The sequence below is a fragment of the Solanum tuberosum genome, unplaced genomic scaffold (genome assembly GCF_000226075.1).
Source record: "Solanum tuberosum cultivar DM 1-3 516 R44 unplaced genomic scaffold, SolTub_3.0 scf00134, whole genome shotgun sequence".
NCBI lineage: Eukaryota > Viridiplantae > Streptophyta > Magnoliopsida > Solanales > Solanaceae > Solanum > Solanum tuberosum.
This window is the reverse complement of record NW_006239062.1, coordinates 57,060-67,923: the sequence shown is the minus strand read 5'-3', so window position 1 is coordinate 67,923 and position 10,864 is coordinate 57,060. Positions and strand designations below refer to the sequence as shown.

General features: G+C 36.3%; 1 protein-coding gene across 4 annotated transcripts in view; it reads right to left on the bottom strand.

Moving 5' to 3' along the window:
- The window catches only part of LOC102583093 (protein PIR), a 57,866-nt gene that overhangs the window by 8,661 nt on the left and 38,341 nt on the right, over window positions 1-10,864 (bottom strand). For all 4 annotated transcript variants that reach the window (XM_006351805.2, XM_006351807.2, XM_006351806.2 and 1 more), the window contains 5 exons: window positions 9,401-9,550; window positions 6,135-6,278; window positions 5,805-5,892; window positions 4,992-5,122; window positions 2,269-2,476 (listed from right to left, as the gene is read on the bottom strand). In XM_006351805.2, coding sequence (XP_006351867.1) covers window positions 2,269-2,476; window positions 4,992-5,122; window positions 5,805-5,892; window positions 6,135-6,278; window positions 9,401-9,550 — 721 coding nt within the window. The remainder of the gene's footprint in view (window positions 1-2,268; window positions 2,477-4,991; window positions 5,123-5,804; window positions 5,893-6,134; window positions 6,279-9,400; window positions 9,551-10,864) is intronic.

The window sequence follows — 10,864 nt, the reverse complement described above, 5'->3', positions numbered from 1 at the left end:
AGATATAAGAAAGTAGTCACCGGAATGATGGCACGGTGCTACACAAATTAAATATGAAAAAGTAGTCACCGGAATGATGGCATAGTGCTACACAAATTAGATATAAGAAAGTAGTCATCGGAATGATGGCACGGTGCTACACAAATTAGATATAAGAAAGTAGTCATCGGAATGATGGCACGGTGCTACACAAATTAGATATAAGAAAGTAGTCATCGGATGAATGGCACGGTGCTACACAAATTAAATATGAAAAAGTAGTCACCGGAATGATGGCACGGTGCTACACAAATTAGATATAAGTAAGTAGTCACCAAAATGATGGCATGGTGCTACACAAATTAGATATGAGAAAATAGTCATCGGAAAGATACACAGTGACCCAAATTTTGCTAACATAATCGTTGGCCGGACGGGCGGCATATATGGATAATAGCCGCCCACCGGCAGCGGAAGCTCTTTGATTGTTTACCAAGATCGTAGAGGCTCTGATACCATGTGAGAAATATAGAAAAATAATATTATTGAATTGTTGTTGTATCTACATTATTACATTGAGACCCTATTTATAGACCCTAGAATACAATCATTTACCAAGTAGGATACTATTTAGTATTCCTATTTCTATTACTATTCCTACTCTAATAGAATTGTATAAACCTATTCCTATTCTAATAGGATTGTATAAACCTATTCATAGTCTAACAGTAATTATGCAACTTTGATTTGTTTCCTAGTTTAGGAGGTGTACGTACTATTTAAATACCCAATAACTTAAGGTAATGATCAATCAATACATTCTCTAGTCTTCCTCCTATGTATTTCTCATTTCTAACATGGTATCAAAGAAGACAAAGGTCCTAGGTTCGAGTTTCATCACCACCATTATAAAAAAAAAATCAATGTATTTGAGCCAAGAAAAAAGAATCAGGCTCATATGTGAGGGACCATGTTAAAGACAAAATTAAGTCTTTATGATCTCTCTAACAACTTAAATTTTTAGATGAGATGGTTACATATTTCAATACACAGTTTATGGTCTCCATCACAATATCATTTCCATCTGCAGTCTTCTAGGAAATCCATAGTTACACGTTGCCAAATCCCGTTAGAGACGCATAAAGTCTGGACAAAGTCAGAATATGGCACATTCTGTCTTGCATTGCTGACATGCCATACTATTCCCTCATTATGTTTTTCATCTATCTTGGTGATGCCACGAAAACTATCCTAAACCTCTGTTATATTTGCTTGGATGTGGAGTGACCCCCAAGAGATGAAGAATGGATCACATTAAGTCATTAACAAGTTGCCACATCCTTACTCCCTATCCATATCTCATCATGGTACTACGCAAGCATTTAAAAGTATTATTTCCCCTTCCTTATCTCTGTCATAATTGTCAATTACCTCATTCACCTAATCAGGTTGTAGAGCAGTGTTGGAAGTGCATTAACACTGTTATTCAAATTTATTTGACAAAGCATCAGCTGCCAGATCGTTGGTCCCTTTTCTATATTGAACTTTATAGCTCAAAACTAGCAAGTCAAACAATTGTACTGTAAAACATTTAATAATCCTCTGCTGCTTATGAAACTTGAATGCATCAAAATCTTCCACTCATTAAATTCGGTAAAAAATTGGAAGTGACAAAAGAAAGGGAATATATCTTACTACTATAGAGTTTGCAACTCGACAATATAAATTTAATATTTTACTTAGAGACACTTATTCGCCACGAGAACCAATCCAGTTTTCTCCTTTGATCTTAAAAGCAAATGGCTTCATAACTAGTGAAACATGGCAATGGAAATGATGCCAAAATACTAAGAAAGACAAGGTATGGCAAGTTTACAGTATCTTTCCAGGTCCATACCTAATAAGCAAGTTTACATTGTCTTTTGGCTCACAATTATCTAATAAACCTTTTTAAAACTTGCAAATATTCTCAGACGTAATATTAAAATAGAGAAACATGGTCGGTGAGTATTCATATAGATGTTGTGGATTCTCAAGCGTTTATATACTAGAGCTTTCCTGTGCATTTAATTAAATTTCTCTTCTTCAAGAGGAAAAGGAGGACACGGTAAGCACCATGGTACTATGCATCATAGTGACATAGTCCAATGAGAAACGTGCCACAGAGAGACATGGACCATGAAAAGCTTCCTATGATATCAGACTTAAGATGACATAACAAGTTGTTTAACATGTCTGAAATCATATTGACGAGTTCATTAAAAGGCTGGATATTGAACGGGTACCTACCGGCAGCTTCTGCTTGTCTCGATATAGTGTGAAATGATGTTGGATTTGTGCAGTTAGGGTTGGACATGGTTGCAGTAGTTGCAGATTTAAACAGAGTGACCATAGGGCTATCTCCCCCTTCCTGAGAGTGCAATATTTGCCCGTCAGCACCAGGAATCAAGCCCAACCAAGGAGCAGTTTGCATAAACTGGCGGGTATCGACTTCTCTCTGTTAAATACATAACACAATAGATATTAAAAATTCCTCTTTGTGGAATATTGTGTCACTATCACAACAATAAATACAATCAGTGTTCATGCAAAATAAGTTGATAACTGAAAAGAACCTTAAGATCATTGTAATTCAATGGTCCAAGAACAATTTACTTCAATACACAGAAGGACATAAATGGAGGACATGATGGCATCGCATACTGATCTACTTAGGCAGATATTCCTCAAAATGGAGGGACTCAAATGCATAATGCTAGAGGCACTGGTGACCTAACTAAGTGTGGGAATATTAGAGGGAGAGACAACAGGCAAAAGAAATGGTGGTACACCATTATAGCATGCATGCAGTGGATTGTTTGGAGGAAGGGAAATGATAGATGCTTTGAAGAAAGAGGCAACTACATTCAGAAGATCAAAATGAACTGTTTATGTTTGTTTTTATATTGGTATAAACAGTACTTTTTAAGTGATGCTGAAGCAGTGATTGAATTGAAAGACACGTTAAAATCACCAGGAATATACTTTTAGTTTATTATCTGTAAATACTTTTGGCAGCACTTTCTTGGTGCTATAATAACAAAACACTTGCCATTTCTTAAAAAAAATAAGTTTCCACATTTTTTGTAAAGATAAAGAACTTTTGTTCTGATATTTCATCAAAATTTTAATTTTTAATATAATTTTCATATATTTACAAATAAAGATTTAAGTTTCAAAGAAGAGAGATTCAGTTGTGTTACAAGTGCTTATGTGGGGATCAACCTGAGAGTGTGAATCGTCTTTTTTTGCATCATCCCCCTACTGATCAAATATGGAGCTATTCCTCAAACATGTTGGGACTCAAATTTGTTATGCAATGAGACACTAGTGATCTACTGAAATGCTGGAATATCAGAGGGAGAGACAATAGGAAAAAAACATAGTGGTATACCACTCCAGTGCATATGGTGGATTATTTGGAGAGATAAATCTTCGAATGAACTGTTTTATTTTTTGGGGAGTGGGGGGGATAAACAGACTTTTTAAGTGATACTGAAGCACTATAGAATTGAAAGACTCCCATATACTTTTGGTTTATGACCTGTAAATACCTTTGACAGCACTTTCTTGGTGTTGTATTGACAATACACTTACCATTTCTAATATAAAAAAGAAGTTTTCACATTTATTGTAAAGATAGAGAACTTTTGTCCTTATATTCATCAAAATTTTCATCTTTTAATACAATTTTTGTTTAGATTATTCCTTATCCATGTATATTACAAAAATGAAAGATTGAGGTTCAGATCAATGATAACATACAAATAGAAGGGAAGAAAAGAACTTTAGGAATTAGAAAATAATTTCACAAGGAAAAGAAAAGAAGTTGTTGAACCCTTGGGGATTATGATACTATAAGGGGAGGGGGAAAAGGGAATGACATTTTTGTACGAAAAGACATTGACAATTGGTTGGTGACGATGACAACATTGGGAAAAGGGGAGGAAGTCATAACGCGGGATCATTTGGGGACTAGGAGGACAAAGCTGGAGTAAGTGAGAGAGAAGAGCAACACATTTGTTGAGAGGCGAGAGCCACAATTTGGTCACGGAAGGTGGAGTTCAAAGTTTTGGAACCAGGGGAAGTCAAAAAGGTGAGAAATACCGTAAAATCCTGCAACACACCGTACTTTCTGGCTAGGATTGAGTTCACTTAATGCGGTAATTAGTCTCAAACCCCGGAGAATTTGGATGTGCCCAGGTATACAAGTCAAAATACTAGCATGAACTGGTTGTGATTAGACAGGACAGGACGTGGCTCACGTGCAGCTTACCGACCCTAGATAGGAGGATATAGAGGACAAGGATTAGGGAAGAATGTTAGTAGGTAGTCGAGCGCTGTCTAGTTTCCCTTTATAGTATTGTTTCTATCACTCTCCTAATGTGTTATTCATCGAATTTATTGTTATCTGTTGTTTCCTTTGCTTCGGTGACCGTAGTATTTTTTTGTTGCTACTGTTCTCTTCTTCATTATGTTTCAGCATGACTGGTTCACTACTGTGTTTCCTTTGTGTACTTGATTTTGTCTTCACCTGAGTCAAGGGTCTATCAAAAACAATCTCTCTATCTTCACCTGGGTTGTTGTTGTTGCATAGTAGTCTTCTAAAACCTAATCACATCTTCACATAATTTCCAGACGTCAATACCATGGCAGATCACTAATCCATCATTTATCCTGTCTCAAACATGTAAGCTTATGAATTAGCCCTTAACCTTATCCCTTATTTGGCTAACCAACTACCTATTACATTGTCTGAGAGGATATTTACTTATTGATCCTGCCATGTCTTCAATAGCAATAATAGAGTTGTCAAAGAGGGTACAAGGAAAAACAAAGGTAGCAAGGCTATATTAAATATATTTATTTGAAGAGAGTCAGATCAACATGTGTAGTCGGTACTTCCACCAATCAATACTGTAATCTGTCATTTCTCCATGTAATGTTTAGAGTGAGAAGCTCAGGAAGAGTACCAATACAATATCAAGAAGTCCCATCCAGTACAATACGCTACCAATCTCCTTGATTCCACAAAGGACTTCAGCTTTGAGTTCAGACTTTGAATGCCAGCAGCTAAGATGCTCCTTGGCAAGCCTCATGCAGCCTAAGCATCCGAAAAAACAATCACATTACATTTAGATCTCGAACAACAATAACCACTTAACGAGGGGGGAAAGCACAGATTATAAAATTATATTATTTTTTTGGGATAAATTTAACTATTTATTGATGTGATTGAAAATGTCTTGCATATTCATGCATACAAAAGTAGAAGAAAATTCCAGACAACATAATTCTCCAAAAGACAGCATTTCTATTAAGTTTTATTTATACTTTCCCCAATATTAGATTCATTCATCCGATAATCAAGTTCGAAGGACAGTGATTACAGGTTGACCCAAAACTCCGGGATAGTACACAAACAGTCTACTCAGAGAGATGGTACCTTGCCTAAAGAAATGCAAGGCGTGGGATGTTGCTCCCTAGCACTCGTGTGGACCATATGGAGAGAAAGAAATAGGAGAGTTTTGATGGAATACAGAAGGATTTTGTACACTTGAGGAATAGCCTCTTGTGCCTTATTTCCTTTTGGGGCACCCACGAAGTTCCATAGGTATAGAAGATCGGGTGTTGTTTGTAGAAAACTATATCACTTTATAAGTTTTTCTGCTCGTGCATACTTCTTGTATACGTGTACTTTGATCCTTTGTTAATAAAGCATATTACTTGATGTAAAAAAGATCCCTTTGGAGGTCACACTTTGCTACATAATGTAACAAACTAACCTGAGATACCACCATCAAATGGAAGTAACCCTATAGACTTCGGCAAAGCTTCTTGCAGTCCAGTAATCATTGGTTCAACGGTAGTGATCTGGACAAGAATTTGGAATGCATTAGAATTTGAAACAGAGGTTGTAATGATGATATGCCACAAATTGCAGACAGATGAATCTACAAATATTGTCGTTTATATGATCTCAAAGCCAGCAGGATGGTTATCAAATAAAGAAAAAATCATGATAAATCAATGGTTATGGTACAGTGACATGAATACTGAAATAATATTGCAGAACAGCATCGCAAGAGACTAGTAATTGTCAAAAATCTGTTTACCTTGTTCGATATATTATCCAAAAGGGCTCGGATAAGCCAAGGAAGTGACCTAGATCCCAAGAGCTTGACTAGAGAAAACATGTGAGGCACACCAAAAAACCCACAGTACAATCGAGCAAAGTTCTGGTAAGCAGAATTCAGATCCTACAGCAAGAACAACAAACAAGGGAAGGATTATTACACTATAAAATAATATAAATAACATGGGAAGTAATTGTATCCAGTCTATTCAAGAGACACTGAAAATATAATTATACAACAAGTCAACAACATACCCAGTGAAAATCCTACAAGTGGGGTCTGGAGAGGGTAGGATGTACACAAACCTCATTTCTACCTTGGCGGGGTAGAGAGGTTGTTTCCGATAAATCCTCAACTCAAAAGAAATGTAACTGACACAGGAAATTAAGAAAAAAAAGAGACCAAGGAAATATCAACGTACAAAACAAGTGTAGCGGCAAAACAGCAATGTACAAAACAAGCGTAGAAACCACGCGATACCTAAATCATACTACTAGAAATACGACAACACTTGACTACCTACTAACCTTCTACCCTAATCCTTGACCACCATACCTTCCTATCTAAGATTATGTCATCAGCCAGCTAAAGGTGTGTCATGTCCTGTCGAATCACCTCACCTCCCTTGGTTCTTCTTCAGCCTACTTCTACCTCTCCTAACTCGTGCTACAACTAACCTCTCACACCTCTTCACCGGCGCATATCCTTGCACCTATCTTGTCCGCCACGGAATCCACTCCCACCTAGTCATGTATAATTAATTCTTAATCATATCTCTCCTAGTATGTTCACACATCCATCTGAGCATCCTCATCTCCACTACCTTTATCTTCTGAACGTGGACATTCTTGAGTGGCCAACACTTTGTCCCACATAATAGTGTGGATCTAACCACCACTCTATAAAACTTACCTTTAAGCATTGGTGACAGATTCTTATCACATAGTACCCCATAACCGAGCCTCTATTTCACTCACCCAACTCCAATATAGTGTGCGACCTCATCGTCTATCACCCCGTCTCCTTAATTTGGACCTAAGATACTCCCTCTGTCCTTTTTTAATTGTCCAATTTTGACTTTTTACTTGTCATTTTTAACAAATCAAGAAAAGACAATATTTTTACCTATTATACCCTCAATTTATTTAGACAGATAATGTTTTTGAAAAAGGTAACCTCTTTAATGAGTAAATTAATTTTGGAATTCTATCAATTAATAGGGGTAAAATGGTAAACCCACTATAACAATTATTATTTTCTTAATAGGTGAGTCAAATCAAAAATGGATAAGTAAATAGGGATAGAGGGAGTACTTGAAGCTCTCTCTTGGGTTGGGTATGACAAATATAAATATGACCAAAAAGTTATTTGCATAGCCAATATGAGAATAAACTTAAAAGAGGAAAAAAATCAGGGGTAAGGTGATTGAATGAAGTAGACAGCACCACTAGATCTTTTCAAAGATTAATAGTCATAGAAGATATAATGTCATTGAAAAAAATTACATACGGATGGTCAGAAACATAAAGAAATAATAGATGGGGGAAGAGTTAATTTTTGGGGACAACACTTTGAAAGATGATTTCCCCAACATGTATTTAGTATCATACCAAAAGGAGTTGACAATTCAACAAATCCGGAGGACACATGGTGGTAAGGTGTTCTGGAACCTAAGGTTCGGGAGGAATTTCCATGATTGGGAGGTAATTGAGTTCCAAAGACTATTAGATTTACTTCACAAACAATGTAAGTCTTTTGATAGCAATGATATTCGGAGGCGGGGTTCGGGGAATGACAAAGCTTTTTTTTTTTTGAAATTGGTAACTTTGTCTATTCCTCAAAAATCAGTACTAAAACTGTACTGGTCAGTATTTACAACATGTACTTCAAATCCTACTATCTTTTACTAAATTGAGTCTAGTACATCAATTATGGAGATGGTATCATTTGACAAAGCTTCTTTTGTCAAGTCTTTCTATGAGAACCTTTTTGATCAAAGAGAAGGTTATCTTTTCCACTTAGCTCGATTTGGATTCCGGTTTGGGTTGCCGCTAGAGGGGAGATTTTGATGGCCGAAAATATAAGGAAGCGGAAGGCTAGTGTTAGTTGGTATTTTATGTGAAAGGAAGCCGGTGAAGATATCAATCATCTCCTTCTACATTGTCGTTTTGCCTAGATTTTATGGTTGAAAACACTTAATTTGTTTGGCATGTCATGGAAGATGTCAAGAATAGGAAAGTAGTTCATGTTCACCTGGAGTCGTGGTAGGAGGAAAAGGCGCAAGGCTTGGACAGTTCCGTCACTAGCACCTATGTGTGTATCTGGAGAGAGAAATAGGAGAGCTTTCGAAGGGGTAGAGATGAATTTTGTGAATTTGAGGAGTAGCCTCTTAGCACCCATGATATTCCTTGTTGTATAAAGGATTGGGTGTGAGTGTCTTTCATAGAAAAACATATGTTTTTGTAGGTTTTCTATCTTTGGTATGCTACTTGCATACAGGCGAGTTTGGGGCAAGAATTAATGAACTCATTTACCTTATCAAAGAAACAAAAATCAACCAGAGAGAGTGTAAGCAAATTACAGGCATTCGGAAACTTGAAGTACTTCAAATTTCACATTTATCGCTACACTGGCATACAACTCTCGAACTAGACTAAGATCCCTTACAAATACATAACTGAATGCAAGTGTAATTACAAAAGCTAAACCTTAGTACAACTAGTTGGTATCTTTTATAGAGATCATTTGCTGCTATTGTATTTTGTCTCTAGTTGGTGCCACTCATTCAGAGAGTTTATAGGTTTGTGAAACAACTTCTTACTACAAGAATTTAGATATAACTCATCTCCTTTTAGCACATTCAATTATCACAATGTCGCACCTACACCGAGGCATGTGGAGAGACACCTAGGATGTCACTAAAACTATCACGGTTGGCCTCTTCGTTTTCCTTTATGTGTTCTACTTGCACCGTCATTTGATCAGTTTTAAGCTCATTTTCTCAAATTGCATTAGTAAGATTCAGATATCATTTCTTCAGCTCAAAAGCAACATTCATAACATACAACTGAGAATACAATGAACAACTGCAGGAAAAAGAATAAGAGAATGGTTGCAACTGAAGAACTTAGTAGATTAAGTTCCATATAGTAGCCTGAATATGGTAACAGCAGAAAACACCATTTAAAGATTAATAATGTAATAGATAATTACATCAGGAAAGTGTCAAGGAAATAGTTTCTTACAGGAGTTCCACAGTAGAAATTTGGCTTTGCATAAGGAACCGAAGGCTTCTGGACAGGAACAGGGGGCACTCGTGCTGATCGGACAAAACGCTGAGTAGTATTGCAGAGGATGAAATTTGGCAAGAAGTCATTTTGCATTTCTGTCCAAATCTAGAGCACATCAAGAGCATAATAAGTATCTTGATTACATCAATGAGATGTTCCAGCATCGACAACTTTCTTATCAGGACTCTTAATTAAATTAGAAAGGTTAACAGGAAAACAATCAGTCCAGGGTGATTTATAAAATTTAGGAAGAAAAATTAACACACATCGAGGAATAAAATTTGAGAATATAGAATAGGCAGTTATCCAATAATCCACGTATACAGGTTGATCGTTCAAGTGTCCTGCACAAATGAACACAACCAAGGATAGTCCACTGTACTGATGATAAAACTAGCACTGTTCTAATGCACAGCACATTAATCTTGGTCTATAACCCTTTGTCACTTGATCAATGGACAAGTTGCAGCACTTCCTTTCTAATGAAATTGCAGACCTTGCAGTAACCAAAATGATAGGCTATATTTCTGCATCTGTGTACCCTAGTAGGCACTGTTTTCCCCCTATTTATATACGGAACCTACTGTAAAATCAATTCCTTATTATTTACTTTTTCCTTTATTCTTTTGTGTCTTTTTTTCTGTTTTTACCTTTTCTCTTCTTTGAGGGGGAACTGTTTTAAGTTTTTGGCTTGAACTCTTAGCTTAGCCTTTGATATTTCACAAATGTTACTTTAGGAAAAAGTTCAACATACTCAAGAATTACAGAATATCTGATATGAAACTGAGTGCAAAATTTCACACCTTGACAGTAGAACTAAATATTAGTGTAGCTGACATACTGCAAAATAAGGGTGGTGGACAGACAGCATATCAGAAACATGTCACTGCTCAAGACAAAATGATTCGAAAATACAAGGTTATGCTGGTGTGCAGGAAGAGTTCATTTGAGTTTCCTGTTTTAAGTTGTCCTTCTCAACTAAAACAAGAAAGGTGAAGAAGCCGTTTCTCAGTCTAGGAGGAAGAAATCAATCAACAACTATGGGTGAGTTTGGTATGAAGGAAAACATTTTCCGGAAAATGTTTTCCAATTTTCTCATGTTTGGTTGGGTAAAATGTTTTCCAAATCAACTCATTTTCCTCAAATTTAAGGAACATGACTTCCCTCCAAAAATTAAGGAAAACATTTTCTAAAACTCTCCTCCAACTTCATATTACAATTTTTTTGTTGAAAAAATAAATTTAAAGTTTTTTTTTTAAAATTATTTTCAACTTCAATTTTTTATTTTTTACCCCACCCCTATCCCTGCCAGCTCCCTAACGCCCCCTCCCCCAAAAAAAAATTAAAATAAATAAATTATAGTTTGTTTTTAAAAAATATTTCAATTTTTTTATTTTTCACCCCACCCCACCCCTACCC